We start from the raw sequence: 21929 nt of genomic DNA on the forward strand, positions 1-21929 counted from the left end.
ACGGTCTATTCTAGTGTGAGTTCCATGGGCATTAGAGTAAAAAGTGAATTGCCTATCTGTTGGATTCTGAGTTCTCCAGGCATCAAACAGGGCGTGTCGTTTAAGCAGTAATTGGAATTGATTAGCAATTCCCGTTGCGCCCTCTGGGGTAGGGTTTCCAGCAATTCCCAGTCTATCAAGAGTTGGGGATAAGAGAGCATTAAAGTCGCCCCCAATAATCAAATATTGATGAGGTGTAGAGGACAATTTTGAAAGAACAGTTCTTAAGAACGGTATTTGTCTGTTGTTTGGTGTATATAAGTTACATAGAGTAATCTGGTCTCGTCCCCACATTCCATATATTATGATATACCTGCCTCCCGGGTGAGTATAAATTTCTTGTGTTTTAAAGGGGCACCCCAATTTAATTAAAACCGCCACCCCAGCTCGTTTTCCCGCAGTGGTCTTTTTGACGCCTGCTGCCGGCCATCTTGGTGATGGACGCCGACAGAAAGAGGAGGGGACGTTCACCCGGCAGGATGCGGTATGCCGCCGGGTCCCCTCCTCTCTCCTGACACTGTCGGGCTCTCAGTCCAAGAATAAGTGCCCGACATATCATAAGGGGTGACACCAAAATGAAGTCCAATGGTGGCACCCAGGTGCGGGCCACACCCCCTGCACCCTCCTTGTGACGCCACTGCATGCACATTTTTTTGCGGGCAGGGGGTGTCTGGAATTCAATTGACATGAATGGCACTGCCGCGCCCCCTTTTACCCCAGAATGCAAGGAGACTAAGTGTTTGTGATCACTTGAGTCAATGGCATTATTATTTTTCTTTTTGTGGGTTTTTTTGGTGGGGGGTATGTTGCGGGGGGGCTTACAAAATTTTGCTATGGGGCCCTGTGATATGTAGTTACGCCCCTGACTAGACCCCAGAATGAATATCAATGCTATTTTACTGGGACTCCCTAAGTAGAGGGAACATTTCCTATTTTTTCCTATCAGATATTTTTAGTTTTCCATTTTAGATCCACTTCAAATAAGCCCAGTAATCCCTTTTGATGAATTAAGTAGATCTGGTTACTGATGAGTTTTTTTGTTTTTTCATAATATAATCATAGTTGGAGGGGCACTGTTTTTGGTAAAGATGCTCCACCAATGTGTTGCTCCCAGGTACCATAGTTTTACCTTCCTTATTCATGAAATTCCAGAGATGCAAGGCATAGGTGCCATTAAATGTTGGTAAATCCTTCCAGACTTCATAATATTTTCTCCATGATGGATAAGAAATGGGATAGAAACGCTGAGGGTGACAATAGGATATATTTCCACACATGACATCATCTTTAGTGATAAATACTGGCAGACCACACCATTTTTTCACAACACGTGTAAAAAGTCTTGGCCCTTGCTGTCCCCATATTTCTCCCTTGTAGTTGTCAGCAAAGTCCTCCAGTAATAGCCATGTCAGGGGGTGAAATTGGGAGAGGCCAAAAACACCGTTACTAATGGATGCAGCATGTTCAGGAGCTAGAAAAAGATTGTTAGGTATTGGACGAATTGAGATGAAATCACAATCCATGTAAATGCCACCGTATTTCCAAATCAAGGCAAGCCTACAGGCATCCGCGCTAACATGAGTCCAGTAACGTTCTTTCTCTGGGTTCACCTAGTAAGTGACAAGAATGCAATATATTTTAAAACAACAACATAAACAGTAATTTTATTAACAAAATCACATCTTAGTATGGTATCTAAGGGCATATATAAAGAAGCTCTTTGGTAGAGAGTCACTCTTTAGTTTGTTCTGATTTGACTTGTTAACATAACTTGTCCACATCAGTAAATGTTAAAACTGTAAGTGTAGGGAGTATATATTGAGCTGTACATACATCTGCTGCAAGGGCCGGACTGGGACAAAAAATAGGCCCGGGCATTTTAGACAGAGCAGCCCAATCATGTGACCCTGAAGGCCCCACCCCCAATCCAGGGGTGGGTCCAAACATGGAGGTGCACTCAAGGGGTGGGGCCAAACACTGAAGCGCAATCGAGGGGCTGGGCCAGTTGCTGGTAGGTACAGGAGGGATACAGTTGACTTGCTGGATGCAGCAAACGCAAAAAAATAGAGCAAGCCCGTGGAAACGGTGCCATTGAATTCAATGCACCGCAACGACCCCTCCCACCCCAAAATGCGTGGGGAGGTTTCTCAGCGATCGCGGTGCGTTCCAGCAGCTACCGCTCTGGAACGCACATGCTTTCAGTGTGAACAAGGCCTTAGGGATTAGTGATGCGCTGGATGCAGTGATTAGTAACGCGCTGGATGCAGTGATTAGTGACGCGCTGCCTGGACTCTGGGATTAGTGACATGCTGGCTGGATGCAGGAATTAGTGACGCGCTGGATGCAGGGATTAGTAACGCACTGGATGCAGGGATTAGTGACGCGCTGTCTGGACGCAGGGATTAGTGACGTACTGGATGCAGGGATTAGTAACGCGCTGGCTGGACTCAGCGATTAGTGACGCGCTGCCTGGACGCAGGGATTAGTGACGTGCTGGCTGGACGCAGGGATTAGTAACACGCTGGTTGGACGCAGGGATTAGTAACGCACCCCCCTGAGACTCCACAGAGCGCACCTGGGGCCCAGCCTCCTATGCCGCCGGTCTGATGCTGCTGGGGCCCAGCCGCCTCCACCTCTTCCCTCTACCGTGCTGCCATTTGTACGGCCGATACGCATGTAATGGGCCCAGGCCCCTCATATGAGTATCATCCATACCCCCCTGATGGCAGTCCTGCCTGTGTCTCTGTTGAGTTTGGCACCTGTGCCCCCCGTGCCCAGCATGGGGTCATGGAGCTCCTCTCACTCCTCACTCTGCTAATGATTCCCCCTCCTCCCTGTCAGCTCACCTTCTCCTCCTGGACTCCGTTCTGTGTGTGTGTCTTTAAGGCCTTGTTCACACCAAATGCAGAGCAGATCCAGTCAGGTTTCTGCACACGCACACTAGTCTTTTAGACGGTCCGGCCCTGTCTGCTGCAGATGACCATTAAACTGCCAACATGAAATTGACATAATGGATTTTGTACATGCTAGTGTTGGAAATGAGGAATACTTTTTTTCCGTAGCAAACTCTACTGGTCAGGCCCGGTGCATGCCTGAGCGATCTGGGATTGCGCGTCCTGGGATTACGCGGTCTTTCACAACTGCAGACATTGATTGCCGTGCGGCCTCATTGATTTCAATGGGGTGAAATCTCCACGGAAATCACAGGTGCATGTACCTTTTTTTTGCGATACACGATGCACGGCTGTTTTAGCCATGTTAGTTGTGTTCTGGATGCACAGGCAGAATCGCGGTGGGAAAACGCATGATCCGCCTGGCGCAAATGGGATGCCATTACAAAATAATGGCACCCACCGTGTGATCGTCTGTGATGGGCGACTCCGTGACCGTGTGGCAATCCGCACGGTATCGTGCATGATTGCCTTACGGTCACGGATCGCCTAGGTGTGCACCGGCCCTCAGTGATATCAATAGCACAGGAGAGTAAGTGACTAGGTTATATGAGGCATAATTTATTGCTTGTTTCATAGTGTCTGGAATATAGAGAGTAGCTGTTTGAGATTTCAGCTCTGTTACTAAATAATCTCCTGTCTTATTCAGCCCTCCCAGGTATGTGGGACAGTGGCTCTCTTACCTACAGGGCCGGTGCAAGGATTTTTGGCTACACAGGCGAAGGAGCAACGTACGACAGGCAGATCGTACTTGCGATCATCACAAGCCCGCCCAGCTGAGGGGAGGGCTTCCGATGACTGCAATGCTGAACGGGCAGTGTGCGCTTGCGCACACCGGCCCGCTCGGTAGTTGTCTTACGAGCACGCCACTAACCCACCAACAATCGTACGATTCTCAACGTGTTATCCAGCCTGCTTGGTTGACATACACCTGCCGATTATCGTACAGTGTATGGGCACCTTTAGAGAGGCGGCTCTGAACACAGCGCTCGCTCTCTCTCCTCCTGGCCACTCTGAAGCTGCAGAGAGGGGGCAATGTGTATCGATAGGGGGCAATGTGTATAGAGAAGTGGACAATGTATATAGAGAGGGGGCAATGTATATACCGTGTTTCCCCAAAAATAAGACACTGTCTTATATCTTTTGGGGCTGCAAAAAACACACTAGGTCTTATTTTCGGGGTAGGTCTTATTAAAAATGTTTTTAATGTACAACAATCCACACTTATGTATAAAAGTCTACATGTATTCATATACAAAAATATGGTAATCAGGGGTGCCGTCAGTGGCGGAACTACTGCCATAGCAACCCACGCGGCCGCTAGGGGGCCCGAGCAGAGGGGGGCCCGGTGAGGATGAGAACTTTTACAAACACTTCTTCGGCCGTCTTCCGACCCAGTAATACAGAGCATCTCCGAGTGCTTGACCCCTCCCCTCCTTCCTGTCAGCGTGAGCTGGATAATGCTCCCGATCTCAGCTCTTTAGAAGGGGGCATACTAAAAGGAATGACATGATGTTCATGGACGCCTCCTGGACATTCCTCCTTCACGTATGTAAACAGCATACTGAGGTGAGCCGTGCTGATCTGCACTCTATGTGCTCTCCATCACATCGGGCAGCTGCAAGAAGTTATGTGACCCGACCTGGAAGGTGATTAATGTTTCAGTGATAAGGCAGTTCAGTGTCTGCTGAGTACAGCAGTGGCGTAACAACCGGGGGTGCAGCAGGGGCGCGGGCCCCGGGCGAAAAGTGAAGGGGGGGCGCCCGCCGAAAATGGCACTTTCGGCTAAATGCCGAAAGTGACATTTTCCTGCCGTAAGCGCTGCAGTACTTTGATTGACGTTTATTCCGTCATGCAACGCTGTACTGAAATTAATTTTATACCATTTTTTGAGTACAGATAGAGCTTTCTTTTGGTGGTATTTAATCTTAATTTTATTTTTTACTATAACTAGGAAAAATTACAGAAAATTATGAAAAAAAAAGTTTCTTTTACATTATGTTAGGAAACATTTATTACCCAGTTTTATGGGTGAGGACTTTAAAAAATGTTTTTGTTTTTTAATTCTTTTTTTATGTGTAACTTAAAAAAAAATTTTTGGGGGGGGGGGACTTACCTTTTTTTTCCTCTTTTTTTTTTCACTAACTAAAATTTATTGTTATCACATACGGGGGCTAATAAAACCCCCCTATGTGGTAGCAAAATATGTGACAGGTCCTCTTTATGGAGACATCAGGGGTCTCCAAGACCCCTAATGTCACCTAGGACCCCCCTGAAGAAGCTGATGAAGCACAGATCTGCTCCATCAGCTTCTTTCCAGCTTCTGAAGCTGGAGAGTGACACAAGAATGCAGAAGTGATGTAATATACAATACTTCCGCATTCTTGCAGTGAGGGGACAGGAGGGAGCTCGTGTAACCATCTCCCTCTGATCCCCTGCTGATCCCCTGCTGATCCCAGGCTCGCACCGGGCACAGCGGAGCCCGGGATCAGTGGGACAACGGCAGGGGGGGGGCGGGGGGGGGGGGGGCCGATCGGCACCCACAGCCGGCGGATCGCTTCTATGGGAACAGGCATCGCTGCCTGTTTTTAAATATCGGCCATTTCCCCGCTCGCGCGTGAGGGGGCGTGTCTAAGCGGACGTCTAAAGACGCCCGCTCAGATCTAGAGAGCTCCCGGGGGTAGTTAACCACTTGATCGGCGTGTTTACACCCCCTTCCTGGCCAGGCCATTTTTCAGTATTCAGCGCTGCAGTACTTTGCAGTACTTTATACAGTGGTGGAACTGCAGCCGGTGCCTCAGCCTGGGTGGGCCCAGCACAGTCCCTGTGCATAGATGGTGGGACTTGCCGGCCGCCGGATAGCACCGGATCGGTATCCAGCAGCCAGTGGGCCCCCAGTCTCTGCGCCGGCACAGAGATGGGGGGCCCACCAGCCACCGGATACTGATCTTAACATCTGACAATCCAAAATGGGGTGGGGCGCCCCGCGACGCACTGAAATCGGGGGGCCTGTCCGCCGGCTGAAATAATATGGGACCTGCCGGCCGCTGTGAAGAGGGAGCCGCGGAACAAGGAGGCACTGAAGACAGCCCTGCAGGCAGCCAAAAGATATCAGCCTGAAATGGCACTTTTGGAAAAATGCCAAAAGTGCCATTTTTACATCCGTGCTTTCTTTCCTCCCCGCTGGGCGCTGCTCTGTGTCCCAGCGGGGAGGAGAGAAAGTGACAGCCGGCCGAGCACTGTGGGAGGAAAGCGCTGTGTTTGTGGGGTTTTTTTTTTTTGGGGGGGCAAAAAAAATCTTGCACCAGGGCCCTTTGTTCCTTAGGTCCGCCACTGAAGCATATGTTACATTTTCTGTTAGTCTACAGAATATGGTCATACTAGTGGATTCACTGCTTGTAAAGTATTTGCTTGTGACTACATTAATATGCTGAAGTTACAACGTATGGACTATATACTGTTTCAGCCCAATGACCTAGTTATTAAAGCGTTTTACATCTCATTGTAATGTTAGGGTCTATGTTATGCCAGCATTGTGCTCTCCTGCTACTTCACATCCTAAATACCATAAGCAAGATTGCTCATTAATATTTAATTGGGGGTTTCTTGTGACTGACAGCAAGGTAAGCTTGTCGATTTAACCTGTTGTACATATAATTGGAGGATATAGCCTGAAAGGTGTGTTGGAAATCACATTGAAAGACATCAACATCAAGCCAGTCAATTATACCAGCTGGGTGCAATGTTATTGTTATTCGGCTGTAGAACTTCCGCCCTATGGAGTTCTTGGCCTTGGGCAGTCATTAGCTCTTGTCAGCAAGCATTGCTAATTGCAGCGCTGTAATAATGACCATGCTGGAAGTGTGTCAGACTGCTGCATATGTCCTTCTTCACAGCATACTGCCAGAAAAGGACTTTTATGATCAGGGAGTTGGGTTCTTTAGATTTTACTTTCAGCATTTGGGCTAAAACTTCAGTTGGGCTTTAAACATTTTATATCTTATAAATGGCATAGGACCGACCCAAAAAAAGGTGGTCAACTGGCAAAGTTGTTCAGCAAACATAATATCTAGACATGTGCATTCGGACAAACTTGCAAATCAAAGAAATTCCATTGAATCGTCAGTTCGTCCGAAGCTAAATGAACTAATTATTATATTCCCCAATATACGAAAAATTTGAATGCGCAGAATGCTCCGGTGGCCAATATGGCCGCCTTACATTCTGCTGTTCATGTGTGCGGTTTCGGATTCGGATGTTCGTTGCCTCCAAATCCGAAAGAGCATAATTATTAATTTTGAAAAACAAAAAATTAAAATTTCTTTATTTTTCATTAGTTTCGTCCAAAATTAATTTTTATGCTGTGCACGTTCGTTCAATGATTTCTATTGTTCGTGCAGAATTAGTTGCATGTTTGATTGTGTAGATGTGCAGAGGGTTAGTTAATAACTAACAGTGGGATTATACATTTCAAAAAATTATTTCTTTTGTTTTCTTTTTTTAATACAGTTACAGTTTCCACAACCTTTGCAGTGAGTAATGCTATCTAGCTACCTGTCTACAAATATACTCACATTTTTCATTCTCAGCTATTCTCAAAGATATGCTATTTTGTCTGTAACATACTGTACCTTTTTAAACCAAGTCATGAGAGGTGTTTGATTAAATAACTCATTCATTCTGAGAGGGAAGATGTAGATATTATGAAAAGAATAGAGAGTTGGAAAATGTTCCCTTGTTCTGCTGTCTTCTTCAGCTGTCATGATATCCCCCAATCCTTTCATGAAGAAGACCACTGGTCTGTCAGGGTAGACTCGGGCCGCTGACTCAATAGCACACAAGACCAGGGAAGGTGGTTCCATTCTGCCTGTGGTCTCGACAAAAAAGATTCCATTTCCTTGTCTTAGAATGGTGTTTGTGAACGCAGCAGAGGATACCTTTTCGATCATATTGGACATTCCACCAGCTTTCTCTGTGGTTTTTGGATCCGATAATAAGCCATTGGACGTTAAAATATTCATGATGAAATTACTTTTCTGGTTAAGGGCAATTCTGCTCAGGAAAGTAATAGCTGCTATTGCCATCACAAAGGTGAGTATTTTGATCTGTTTCAGCATGGTTATAGAGCCCAATGACTTATCTGAAAATGGAACAAACAGAGATGACATTTTTAAAAAAGGAAGATTTATGACAGGGATTTGTAGCGTACTGATTGGCCAGCACCTAGTACAGCAGAGTCAGAGGGTGTGGCAAGAGCTCCCTTCCTTTTATATTGACCTAATGGCCTCCATATTTTACGGCAGGGGTCTCAAACTCAATTTACTCAGTGGCCACTGGCCAAATGTTTTTAGTCCCGTGGGGGGCGCTTGCCAAATTTCATGCTTCAAAATAAAAATTAACTATATACGGTACCAGTGTTAATGACAAAGCTAGAGACAGAGATCTGCACTCAGCCAGCAAGTATTTTGAAGGTGTCTGCAGGTCTGCTTCAAATAGTGAGATAGGAAATACAATTGTATATTCAGGATGGAGAAGGATTCTTGGAGATGGAAGTTAATTCATCTTGCTGGATCACTCTGACCCGGGGTTTGCTAGTAAGCACTGATTCACTTTGCCAGAAAACCAAAATGTACTCACTCAACTGGTAAAGCAGTCCAAAGGACCCAGAACTACTTACCAGTTCACTTAACCCCTTCATGACTGAGCTAGTTTTCAGGTTCGGTTCATAAATGACTGACACATTTTTTACATTTTTGCTGTGTGGTTTTTCCACGTCAGTAATATACTTTCTTACTAAATGTACCCACACATATTATATATTGTTTTTTAGAGGACAGATAGGGCTATATAATTATATCACATATGTGTACCTAACCCCTCACTTAGTTTGAATAAAATAAAAAAAATGAGGAAAAAAACTAGAAGAAAACACTTTTTTCACAAGTTTTGATTATTATTTTTTTTTTTTAGAATTTTTTTATATTAATTATAGTATAAAAAATATATTTATATATAATTTATATTTTCCTAATTTTGTTTTACACTTTATTTTAATTTTTTTACACTTTGTAAAAAAAATAAAAATAAAATAAAAAAACTTTTTTTTTTCTTGTCAGTTTATATCAAGCAATCACTATGACAGCTTGATAAATTAACTTTTTTATTTTATTTTTGGCTATTAGGCTGATCCAAACTTAGGAACAGCTAATAATAACCTTAGAGACTGATCCTGACTTTAGTCAGATTCAGATCTCACTAAAAGCTCTTTGATCGTGCCTAGACGATCAGAAATGATACATTTCACTCAAAAGATACATTGTATCCTTTCAGTGAAATGTATCCAAACATCGGGCTCTCGAGCTGTCAAAACAAATAGCAGAGAGGTGAGGTGAGTCACTGCTGCCTCTCTGCTATTTTGAGCTGTCAAATACGGGATCGCAAATTGCGGTCCTCTATTTGCATGTAACGGCTTCATTCTTTCATTAATGAAAGGAAGAAGCTTTTACAAAAAGCTTAATTATTTCATTAATTAATGCCTCAATACTGAGACATTAATGAATGACTGTTAAATGCTGAGAATCAGCAAATACCGGCATTACAAAGCCTGATATAACTCGTCACGTACAGTGTACGTGGCCAGTCATATAGGCACAAAGTGACAAGACGTACACTGTACGTCTCCCGTCACGAAGGGGTTAAAGGAGAACTGTGAGGTGAGTGATTTCCCCCCATCCTCATAGTTAGAGTCTACCTGTGACAAAGAAGCTGTCACAGGTCAGCTCTATCGATCGGGAAGTTTATTTCTATTTATTTGTTCTTTTATTTTTCATTTCGTTGAGTTGTGGACAAGGCTGGATGTTGTGATTGACCCTGGATTACGTCGGTGGATCCATTTTTTTTTTTAATATAAAAATTTTTTCCCAAATAAAGGATTTTTTCAAAAGTCTGGACTTTTTATTTGCAATTGTATGTAACCCTTTAGTGAATGGGTAGGGGTACAAGTACCCCTTACTCATTCACAAGGGGGGAGGTGGCATCTGGGAGCCCCTTTATTATAGGGGTACCCTGATGAAAATAAGCCCCCCTGCCTGCACCCCCACAACCAAGGCCTCAGGGTTTTTGGGGAAGAGGCCCTTGTCCCTATCGGCGCAGTAACAAGGTGCTTTTTCCAGGGCGACCCTGGAAAAGCACCCTCCCAGTGCCAAGGTCATGTGGCCTGGTATAAGGGGGAAGGGGTGCTTGCTTGTCGGAGGTGATGTTCCTCCTTAAAATTCCTACCAGACCTTAAGGCTCTGGTATGACTTTTGGGGGGAACCCCATGCTCTTTTTTTACAAAATGTGGTCCCTCCTAACATTCCTACTAGACCTAAAGGGAAACTGCAAAAAAAAAAAAAAATGTTGTTTCTTTAGAAATGTCAGTTTTGCTGCAGCAGGTTCTATACTTCGTACAGATCTGCCACTCTACAGGCAGGTTAATGGGACCCCCAGCCACGATATTAATAAAGGAATTTTTCATTTTTATTGTTACCCTTTAAGTGATGTTAAAATCACTGCTACTTTAAAAATGGTATTCTTAAAAAAAAATTTTTTAATTGATTCCTGTCCCCCAGGGCAGTACCCGGATCCCCATACACTGTTTATGGGCAATAACTTGCATATAAGCACTCTTAACCTCCCTGGCAGTCTGATTTATATCAGTATTTTTTCTTTTCTATTTTTTACCTGTGAATTTCCCGCCGGTTCCGCCCCCCTGCGATGACGGAGCTCGCAGGGAAGGAACCCGGAGGACACAGCGGGGGCTCGGAGGGACAAGGTAAGTGACACTACAGTGTAATCCTGAGTGTGGCTCGGGGTTACCGCTTTTGGTACTGAAAATTAACCCCAAGCCACACTCGGGATTACCGCCAGGAAGGTTAAAGGGGACAATTGTTTTTGAAAGTTCTACCCTCATAGACTTGCATTGAGTTCGAGTTCAAATTCAAACTTTTTGGATGTTCTAAAGTTCGAATTCGAATCGAACTCGGACCTGTTCAGCTCATCACTAGTGAGTATGATGCACACCTTATTCTCCTTCTGGTACTAGGGGTCTCAAAGGACCAGCCTGGAGGGGCAACTGCGGATTGCAAACTGGTACCATGTGGCCCGCAACCGGCTGATGGTCATGGGCTGTGTATCTGACATAGGGGAGCAGCTACATGGTCTGCAGCTCTGTCAGATGCAGACCGCATAGTTGCTCCTGGTGGTGCCAGCACTCAGTGTGAGTCAGAGCACAGCATGTGACTGTGACTCTGTCAGCTTTCACTAAGAGCCGGGAAGGATTAGTATTCAACCTCTGGATCACCAGGAAATGTGCCCCATTCCTGCAAAAAATGTAAGTAGGCGAGGGGCTCTTTTTTATATTTGTGTGTGTGTGTATTTCTGTGTGTGTGTGCAATATTGTGTATTAGGGTGTGTATTTCTGTATGTGCGGCTGGGGAGTGTATTTCTGTGTGTGTGCAAATTTCTGTGTGAGTGAATGTGTAAATCTGCTGGTCCTCTATAATTAAAATTAAAGCCTGCGGGAAAAAACACACACACATATACTGACTCTGCACACATACGGTATACCCATGTATACATACTGATATGATAAACACAAAAACATTAACACACATACCGACATCACTTACAGAAATCCTGACAATACACACAACACAAACCATCACAAAAAATATACTGACATTGAATTAAAAAAAACCCATCACAAACACATAGACTGACATTATAAACACACAGATACATTAACAATGGTACCGTATATAATTAAGTTTTATTTTGAAGTGTGAAAATGTATTCAATTTCTCAAGCGACGCCCATGGGAGCAGAAACATTGTCCAGTGGTCCCCAAGTGAATTGAGTTTGAGACCCCTGCTGTAAAGTGAAGATGCTTTCAAAAATAATTTAATTATCATTTTTATTTATCAAATAGCAACCTAAAAAATGTGTAAACTGGGGGGAAAAAAAATCAATATTTGATGTTCTCACCATTTGCCTTTAAAACAGGAACAATTCTCCCAGATACGCTTGCACATACAATTAAGGATATTGCAAGCATATGGTCCAGTACATCATTAAAAAAATTATTCCAGACAGGTGCTAGTATTTAAAAAAATAATAATATGTAGGTTAAATCATTAAATCAAACAGAATATGTTGTGAAGGAAAAATCAAACATGGTGAGGAAAAGCCAAACTAACATGTTAAGGTAATTTAAAACAGTTCATTGTAAAATATCATACGCAATGCAAGACTGTGCACAGCAACAAGACAAAGGATGGCCTTACTGCATCAACAAAGTCTCTCATAGGCAGGGGCTTCAAGGAAAATAGGTGTTTCTAGATGTGATATTCTACATAGAAAGCACAATGAAACAGCTAACTCTGAGGACCAGACATCCAGTGGTCTGCCAAGGAAACTTACCATGGAAGATGAAAGACACATCATGCTAAGTTCCTTTTAGAAGATGTCCATTAGCACTATCAGCTCTGACCTAGCAGAAATCAGTGGGACACTGATACACCCATCAAAAGTTGTAAACATTGCCAAGTGACTCGCTTATGGATGAAAACATAAGAACTGGTGTTCTGAACAATGGCAGTCTACATTTTTAAAAATGGTCTGTACCAGGAGGTAGTTTGTCCGCCAAAGAGCTGGAGAGCAGTACAAGAATTTGCTTCTGCGGGTATCAGTGAAGCATGATGTCGGTTCCTTGCAGGTTTGGAGCTAAGTTTCTTTACATGGGTTTAGTGATTTGGTCAGAATGAATGGTCTACTTGGTGCTGAAGAGAACCGGCAGATCATTACTTAAAGTAAAACTATGGGGTTAGGGCTTTTCCCTATAGTTCTCCGAAGGGTAACGGGAGGACACAAACTAGCGTCCTCCCGTTACCCAAAGCTCAGTATACAGCGAGCTGCAGCTTGCGGTATAATGAGACGCCGCAGCTGAAACGGATCCCGACAATTATGTCTGGATCCACCCAGCTGCGTGAGTGACAGCTGGCTCTGCCTATCTAGAGGCAGAGCCAGCTGTACCCGCCCCCTCCCCGTCCGTTCCGCCAGTCAGCGCTGGAGGATCGGACAGGGGAGGGGAGAATCCAGTCACTCCCCTGTCACGGCGGTATGTGTTCGCTCACTTCCAAATCTACTGAGCCGACCTGTGACAGTTTCATTGAGGCACTCACCTCATAATTCTCCTTTAAAGGATAATTAAACCCCCAGGGTTTTTTGCATATATCTACTACTAGCAAGCAGTAGATATATGCAAAAAAAATGTTTTTAAGTTACAATAAAGGTTTAAACTTACATGTGTCTCCGCTGCTCGCTCCAGTCTGAAGATCTAAAAAAGCTTGGGCGGCCGAAAAGGATCATGGGAAGGGTGCATGCGCAGTACAGATCTTTGGTCGGGAGACGAGGAGAGACACAGGATAAGTCAGTGCACACAGCCCAGCAGTGTGCACCCGCACAGACTCTGTGGACACAGACACAGCAGTCAGCGCTGGAGGGACTTTTGAAACCTACTGGAAAGAAGATGATGATCAATAGGCATCATTTAAGATAAGTCCTTACACTAGCATTGATGGGGGGATATCCTTTAATGTCACTTTAAGCAATATCGTTACTCTGGCATCTGATCGCCCGGCTCCGCCCAGTTGTTGTTGTTTAATGACAGATCAGCATCCCCAGGTCATTTGGGGACACTGATCTGTCATTACAACTAGGCGGAGCCAGCTGTCATTTGCGGGGCAAACGTAGGGTTGCCACCTGTACAGGATTCACCCGGACAGTTTGGGTTTTGAATGCTGTGTCCGGGTTTAATGGCAGCAGAAACCCGAAGATAAGATATCAGGCAGACAGGGGCAACCAAAATTAATATAGGAGCTACTGGCCCCCCACTGAAAATAGTCTCAACCGCGACTCATTCTCCCAAAAAATGTCAGCGCCTCACTAGAGTGTTCGGGTTTCGCTTGAAGAAAAGGTGGCAACCCTAGGCAAACGGATGGCCTTCCGCAGGCCGTTCACACCGCTTCAGCTGTCACTTCGGCTCAGTCAAACCAAAGCATATGCCTTCGGCTCTGCTGAGCCGCGTGCCCGCCTTTGGCTGCTGTACAGGCTATAGTGAATAACCCCCATAGTTTTGCTGGAATTATATCCTGTTGTGGCGGCAGTGGCTTTGTGGGGTGACGGTTTTCGCAATAAGAAGATTTTGTTGCAATCTGATAATAGAGGAGTAGTTTTTTCTGTTAACTGTTTGTCCTCTAAATCTCTGCCTGTGGTTGTTTTGTTGAGACATTTGGTTTTCTAGTGTCTCAAATATAATGTTTGGCTAAAAGCTAGATATGTACCCTGTAGGTTGAATTCCACTGCTGATTAGTGATTAGTGATTCCGTGTTCTGTTCGAATTCGAACTTTCGAACATGGGAAAAGTTTGAATTCGAACTTAGAACTCAATGGGGAACTCAAGTCTATGGGGATAGAACTTTGAAAATCAAATGTCCCCTCTTTTGAAGGCTTATTTGCAAGTTATTGGCCATAAAAAGTGTATGGGGAATCGGGTACTGCCCTGGGGGACAGGAATCAATGACAAAAATTACTTTTAAAATATAATTTTTTTAAAGGAGCAGTGATTTTAATTTAACTTAAAGTGAAACAATAAAGATGAAAAATTCCTTTAACTATCGTGCCTGGGGGGTCCCCTTAAACTGCCTGTAAAGTGGTGCATCTGTAAGATGTGTATAACCTGCTGCTGCAAAACTGACATTTGTAAAGAAAAAAATGACATTTAACCACTTAATGACCGGGGTGTTAAACTCCCTTCATGTCCAGGCCATTTTTCAGTATTCAGCGCTGTGGTACTTTGACATTTATTCCGTCATGCAACGCTGTACTGAAATAAATTTGATACCATTTTTTAGGGACACATAGAGCTTTCTTTTGGTGGTATTTAATCACCACTGGGGTTATATTTTTTACTATATAACGAAAAAAGGACCGTACAATTTGAAAAAAGTTTCCCCTATGTTATGTTATAAAACATTTATTATTACCCTATTTTTTGGTAAAATATAAAAGACGGGGGTCACGTTCGGTAAATAGACACCAAACATGTCAAGCTTTAAAACTGCATGCACCTCCACAAAATCGCAAAAAAACTACCATGCCTAAAATTGGCCATAGGTGACGCTTTAAACGCTTTAACACTCATCAGTTTAGTGTTATCAGCAATTGATGGGCCTAGAATTATTGCTCTCACTGCGACGTTTGCAGCGATATTTAACATGTGCGGCGTAATCGTTGTTTTTGCACGTAGCCGCGCCTGAATCGTATTTAAGTGTATAAGTGCATGCGCCTGGGGGCAGGGGACTTGAAACTTTTTTTGGTGTTATTTTTTTTTTTTTTTTTATATGAGACTTTCATTTTTTTTTTACTTTAAAAAAAGTAGAAAAAAAAGACATTAAAAAAAAAAGAATGTGGTTCCCCCTCCCAAACAATACTAGACCCTTTAGGTCTGGTAGGAATGTTAGGAGGGACCAATTTTTTTTTTTTTTAAAAGCATGGAGTTCCCCCAATAGTCATACCAGACCCTTAAGGTCTGGTAGGAATTTTAGGAGGGACCACATGTAAAAAAAAAGTGTGTAGGGTTCCCCTTAAAGTCATACAATGCCCTTAAGGTCTGGTAGGAATTTTAAGGCAGAACCCAACCCCCAAAAATGGGGAAAAAAAGACGTGGGGTACCCCTAAAATTCCAGACCAGACTCTTGATCCGAGCACAGGCCTGGCAGGGCAGGAAAAGGGGCGGGAGAACGAGCAAGCCTGGGGCGGTGTCTCTTCCCCGCAAGCCCTGGGGCATTGGTCATGGGGGTGCGGGAAGGGGGCTTATTCACATTGTGGTACCCCTTTAATAAAGGGGCACCCAGATGCGGCCCTCCCCCTTGTGAATGAGTAAGGGGTACTCATTCACTGAAGGGTTAAATAAAATTGTTAAAAAAAAGAGGCCAGACTTTTGAAAAAACCCTTTATTTAAAAAAAAACAAAACCCCAAAAATGTATCCACTATACTGTATAATAATAATAATAATTGCCCTTAATATAAGGAACTCTGTAGCTTGTTCAACCTGAAAGCAATACTCTTTTGTGTGGCAGAATTGGTGTACAGTTCTGTGTTCTGGTTTTACCAGTATGCATTCTTCTGAAGCTTTAGTTCTTTCTTTTATTTGCCTTATGATTGATCAAGGTATTCTTACTCACATATAGTTAAGTCATTGGCTGATGTTTCTTTCTTTCTGAATCTTTTTAACTTCCCTGCTTGTAACAGTTACTTTTCTGTTAAGCAGGTGCTGAAAGGTTACAGAAAGTTACTCTGGAGGCCAATTACTCTGGATGTGTTGTCTAAACTATCGGGTCTATTCACTAAGCTGCTGAGGGCAGCCGAGTGAAGAAACCCGCTCCCGGCCGCCCAGGAGAGAAACACTGATGTGTCTTTTTTTTCTTTATTCTGACAGAGAGCGATGTCAGAATAGAAAAAATAAATAAAAAATGTTCCCATTGGAATGCATTGCTACATTACTATTGGCTAAAGGATCGGCCGAAGCTACGGCTAGATCCTTCGGCAGCTTCGTGAATGTGGCTGCAGGTTATGTGTTTCCAATTATGAAACAATTATTTTTTGCCCAGCTTTTGTTCTAGCCTTTTTTGCAGCCCTAAGAATTTATGAACTTACAGTATACAGTAAAAGTCACCTGTCCGGTTTACATTTTTCTGATAATAGATTTTTTTGAGAACTCTTTACATATTTTGATTAGAAAAGCAAAAGCTGATCAGCTGGATTACTGTGCATGCCTTTCCATGTTTTTCTCTTTGCCCTTTTTGTCTGTTAGGCCATCTTTTTAAGGTAATTTTTTACTTCATTTAGATGGATCAGCTCTATCCAAATTTCAGTTTAATAGAGTTGTCTTTAAATGTTTATCAGTTGCTGGCCTGGGCGATTTGGAATTCTCCTCACACTCTTTTTGAATTGGCGCTGCTACAGAGGCTGCTAAATTGGATCTTGATCAAAGTGTCATTAAGAAGTTAGGTAGATGGGAGTCCAACAGATTTAAAAAGTACATTAGGCCTAATTTATCTGTTTGATATTTTAGGTAAGATACTTTCCATCTGGATGGTGGGACATAGTTTTATCTTCTGGGCAAAGAAGTGGGCTTCGAGGAGAGTGTACTCTAAAAATCTTTCTATGAATCTGAAAGATATTCTTGTTTCCTGGTCAAGACAAAGGGGAATGAGGTGGTGTGATTTAATCTCCTGTCGTGTTAGGATGTATAATAAGTGGCCCGCTCCTGATGTTCTAATTATTCATTTAGGAGGAAATTATGTTGGAAAATGTACAAAATTATGTTGAAAAAAAATACGGTGGATTTGCTTTTTAGAATGAAGAGGGATTTCTCTTATTTTACATCATATTATTCTTGCGCTTTCATTATTTTTTTCTGAAATAGTTCCAAGACCATTTTGATTGATTTCTCATGCATTGCATCATTTAGAAAAAATACAAAAACACAATAACAGGTTCATGCAAAAATGTATGCCATTTGTAGGTGGATTTTTATGCGGGGGTGAATGAGCACTAAGTGAGCCCCCCTCATGGAACTGTACAGCGACAAAAAAAAGTTCCCTTCCCCCTCTTTTGGGTTTTTCCCACTCTTTTTCTGCTCTCTTTTGGCAGGTGATTGGACAGGGTCTGTATCCAGGCAGATGTACCTTTTGCGGCGGGAAGAGCATCTCTTCTTCACCTTGTCATCTGTCACTCGGATGAGCTTCCTGCCCTCCCACCACTTAATTTTTTGCGGCATTGTTTTATGTGGTTTGTCACATCTCTGGAGAGGGATATTTTAGAAGGAAATACAGCTTTAGTCTTTTTGGTGTGCTTGGGTTTCTTTCTAGCCAAGCACTAGTGAGTTATTATGGTTAATGATTTTATTTATATATTTATTTATTTCCTATCTTATTTAATGTTTTTGAGTTACCCAATAAAAAATGCCACATCCATTTCTTTGACAAAAAGAGTGTGTTGGTATTTGTATTTATTATGTGTGGGTTTGGTTATGTTTATTGTTTATCATGAATGTCTCTTGCAGTTCCATGAGAAATTTAAGTTAAATGCACCATACATTGAAAGGGAATAAAGTGAATACAGACTCACCTTACCCCAGAGATAATGAAAAATAGTAGTTTGGCAAGCAGTGAAATCTCCTTGTAGATTAGACTCCTCCCTTTTTGGTATTGTTTCATGCATAAACTGTTTAGTATAATAAATGTTTATTCAAGTTTTACAAATAATAATTCAACAAATAAGAAAAAGCATAAACCTGCATATAGAAGAATGTGGAAAACATTAAGCATCATAGTATAATAGCTCAGAACACATAGGATATGTAATACAATGAAGTATTTAGGCATCCACAGTAAAAGAGTAGTAAGATCTGGAAAATGATGGCACTAAATATTAAATATAATCTGAGATTATTATTATTTATATAGTGCCAACAGTTTGTGGAGCGCTTTACAATATAGGGAAGACATTTCAATATTATTCAAGACAGGAGGGCCCTGCCCGTGAGAGCTTACAAGCTAAAGGTAAAAGGTTATTATCGATCCTATATTAGAGCAAAAGCGGGTTCCACTATATAGTCTTGTATGTAAAGCATAATGTCCTTGAGTGTAGAAAGTAAACAATATGGAATATCAAGGGCTACGGAATGGGTAAAACTGGAGAACGTGTGTAAACTGTTTCAATTAGAACAGAGTGGACTTTAGCTCCAACATTGACATGGAAGGTAGCAAGGGTGACAGATTGTGTATTATAGAGGGCATAAATGAAGGCACACAAGATTGAACTCAAGGACTTTGCTATACCCTGTTTGTACCTAAAATAAAAAATGTTACACAGCTCCAGTCGTCAGATCAGATTTCTTTACATTGTATGGTTTGTTGATGCATTTGATTCTTAAAAAACCATGTCAGGCATTTTTTATTTTTGTGCATATCTGTGGGTACTTTAGTATATGCTGTGTGTAATTAACATTATCCCACTTCATGCAAAGTCTAAATATAAATACATAATTTAAAGTCATGATAATTAGAAAGTCTAGGTCTTATGGCGGTATGGTATAAATATATATTTTTATTTTTTTTATAAAGTAGAGAAAAGTTAAAATTGCTTTCAAGTGTATATTTCTGTCTGTGACTCTACTGGGCAGCATTTTTCCTCCCTTCCTAGTCCTATGACACCATACAATACATTAAGGGGGAGGGTTACATGCAGCAATAAAAAACATTGACAGACATTCTAGCTGTTCCCTTTTCTATTAAAAATTGTACCTTTTTTGTCTGTTCAATAATTAGAGGGAATTGCTATCCTTTCCTATTCTAACAGAAAGTTATGGAAAATCTCCCCAACATGGTCCAAAGAAGGATCAGTTTAAATGAATGTACCATCCTTAATAACTAATACTTCATGGTAGCCTAGATTACCAGCTTGAGTCAGGCTACAAATTTGCTTTAAAGCCCAACTCCAGGTTGCTTTCTACCATTTCCACCCCTGTTACTGTATTAGGTTTGGGTCCTCTTTCTTCTCTTCTTCCTTTGGTGATAGGTAGATTCTAAATGGTGCAGAGAACAGTAGTGGAGTGCATCACAGTGTGATACAGTACTGTATGTAGTGCTTTTATTCAGTGCACCACAGCAATGCAGTGTTGTGAACTTACTTAATAGGGAAGAAGGCAAATTGCCCTTTCTGTGTGTTGGGACTTTGCATTCTGTGTGTTGCTGACTTGCCCAGCACAGCACAACACATCTGGTGTGATTGCGAACTTAGTCAACTTAGCTTGTCTGTTATTTTTCTGTAAGCACAGAGTGTCACGGTCAGTGGCGTAACTAGAACCTTCAGGGCCCTGGTGCAAGAAACAATGAAGGGGCCGCCCCAACCGCCATGGCACCGCATGGTTACCAGGAAGACTGCCGAGGTCCCCAGCAAGTGCGGGACCTCAGGCAGCCGCTTGTTTACATTTTTAGTGCCGTTGTTCTGTCGAGAACGCTGACCAAGTATCTGTGTTTATGTACAGACGGGATTACAGAGGAAACCGGCATTTATTTACAAAGTATTCATTTGTGATGGTTAATTCTGACTGTTAATAATATGCCGTCCATGAATGATGGATGGAATATTATTAACAGTCACAATTAACGATTTAAACGAAATACTTTGTGAATAAATCCCGGTTACCTAGATAATATTGGTCTGTGCACAAGCGCAAATGCTGAGGTCGATAAATTCGACTACGTCGACGTTCTCGATAGAACACCGGTATCTGTGTTTAGTATCTGGGCATTTTCACGAGTATGAGTACTTGGGAAAATGCCCAGTATTGGCAGTGGTGTATCACTACTTAAAAATATAATGCATTGCTAAGACTTGTAGTCCTACATAGTTGGAGCTATTCTGCATTACTGTATAATCATCATACAGCAATGCAGAATGCCACCAGCTATGCGGGACTACAAGCCCCACCAGCAATACATTATAATAAGTCAGCTATGCAGAATGCCACAAGCATCCCACCCACACACACACACACGCACACACTTCCTCGCACCAGACCCCTCCCTCCCCCCACTCCAGACTTACCTTCCTTCTCCAGCAGGGCCCTCTTCCTCATCTCCCCAGTCAGGGGGTGGGGCTAAGAGGAGAGGGTCCTCACACAGCAGAATGTGCTGCCCGGCTAACCTATTTTGCACCCTTGGCAAGACCAGATACTTGTGCCCCCCCAAGATAAAAACATAAAGATTGGCACGTTTGATTTTTAACGAGAGATTGGTAGAATAAACTGAACATTAAAACACAAAACATATACAGCAATGCAGGATACCACCAGCTATAGAGGACAATAAGTAGTGCAGAACAATACCATCAGCTATTGAGAACTACAAATCACAGCAATGCAGAATAATAGTATATGAATTTTGTGCTGTCGTTCTGTTCCCGGGGTGCCGGTCTGATGTCTTGGGGAGAAGGTCTCAGGAGGGGTGCAGAAAGTCTCATAAGGGGTGTGGAAGGCCTAAGGATGGGTGCAGACGGTCTCAGGATGGGTGCCAAAGGTCCCAGGAGGGTTTGCAGAGGGTTTCAGGAGGGGTGCAGGCAAGGGCGGATTCCCCACAAGTCCACCAAGGCCTGGACTCGGGGCGGCAGGGAGCAGAGGGGCGGCAGCGGTTTGTAGTCTCCCAACGCCCGGAACATGGAGTTCCGGGCGCCAGGCGGTAATATAATAAGATAACAATGATAAAAAATAAAAAAGTAAAAGATGACAAAAGTAAATAAAATGGAAAAAGTAAAAAAAAAAGTGATAAAAAAGTAAAAAAAAATAAACAATAAAATAAATTCAAACTAACCCTGTCACCGCCGCTATCCAGTTGGCATTCTCCATGGGGGGCTGGATGGAGGGGAGGGGGGCGCATTGAAGAAGGTGGCCTTGGGGCAGCAGGGAGAGCAAATCCGGTCCTGGGTGCAGAGGGTTTCAGGAGGGGTGTGGAAGGTCTCACGAGGGGAGCGGAAGGTCCCTGGGGGGAGCGGAGGGTCTCAGGAGGGGTACAGAGGTTGTCAGGAGGGTTGCGGAATGTCCCAGGAGGGGTGCGGAGGGTTTTAGGAGGGATGCGAATGGTGTCAGGAGGGGTGCGGAAGGGCACAGGAGGGGTGTGGAGGTTGTCAGGAGGGGTGCAGAATGTCCCAGGAGGGGTGCAGAAGGTCCCGGGAGGGGTGCGGAATGCCCCGGGAGGGTCTCAGGAGGGGTACAGAGGGTGTCATGAAGGGTGCGGAAGGTCCCGGGAGGGGTGCGGAGGGTCTCAGGAGGGGAA

The 21929-nt window shown here is 43.3% G+C and overlaps 1 protein-coding gene across 1 annotated transcript; it reads right to left on the reverse strand.

Moving 5' to 3' along the window:
* Positions 1-1046: 1046 nt before the first annotated feature.
* Positions 1047-17872, reverse strand: LOC108799330 (alpha-1,4-N-acetylglucosaminyltransferase-like). The gene is made up of 3 exons (XM_018571186.1): positions 17722-17872; positions 7622-8130; positions 1047-1649 (listed from the first exon to the last, which is right to left on the reverse strand). The coding sequence occupies exons 1-3, from the start codon at positions 17870-17872 to the stop codon at positions 1047-1049; spliced, it is 1263 nt and encodes a 420-aa protein (XP_018426688.1).
* Between the last annotated feature and the right edge of the window lie 4057 nt (positions 17873-21929).

Source organism: Nanorana parkeri, unplaced genomic scaffold, assembly GCF_000935625.1.
Source record: "Nanorana parkeri isolate BGI_ZX_2015 unplaced genomic scaffold, ASM93562v1 scaffold1698, whole genome shotgun sequence".
Lineage (NCBI taxonomy): Eukaryota > Metazoa > Chordata > Amphibia > Anura > Dicroglossidae > Nanorana > Nanorana parkeri.

Excerpts from the sequence above, each read along its gene's own strand:
- LOC108799330 (XM_018571186.1), bottom strand. The coding sequence starts at position 17,872 with ATGCCGCAAAAAATTAAGTGGTGGGAGGGCAGGAAGCTCATCCGAGTG. Across the intron at positions 8,131-17,721 it reads CAAAAGAGAGCAGAAAAAGA|ATAAGTCATTGGGCTCTATA; the intron begins GTGGGAAAAACC and ends TTCCATTTTCAG. Across the intron at positions 1,650-7,621 it reads TCATGACTTGGTTTAAAAAG|GTGAACCCAGAGAAAGAACG; the intron begins GTACAGTATGTT and ends GTCACTTACTAG.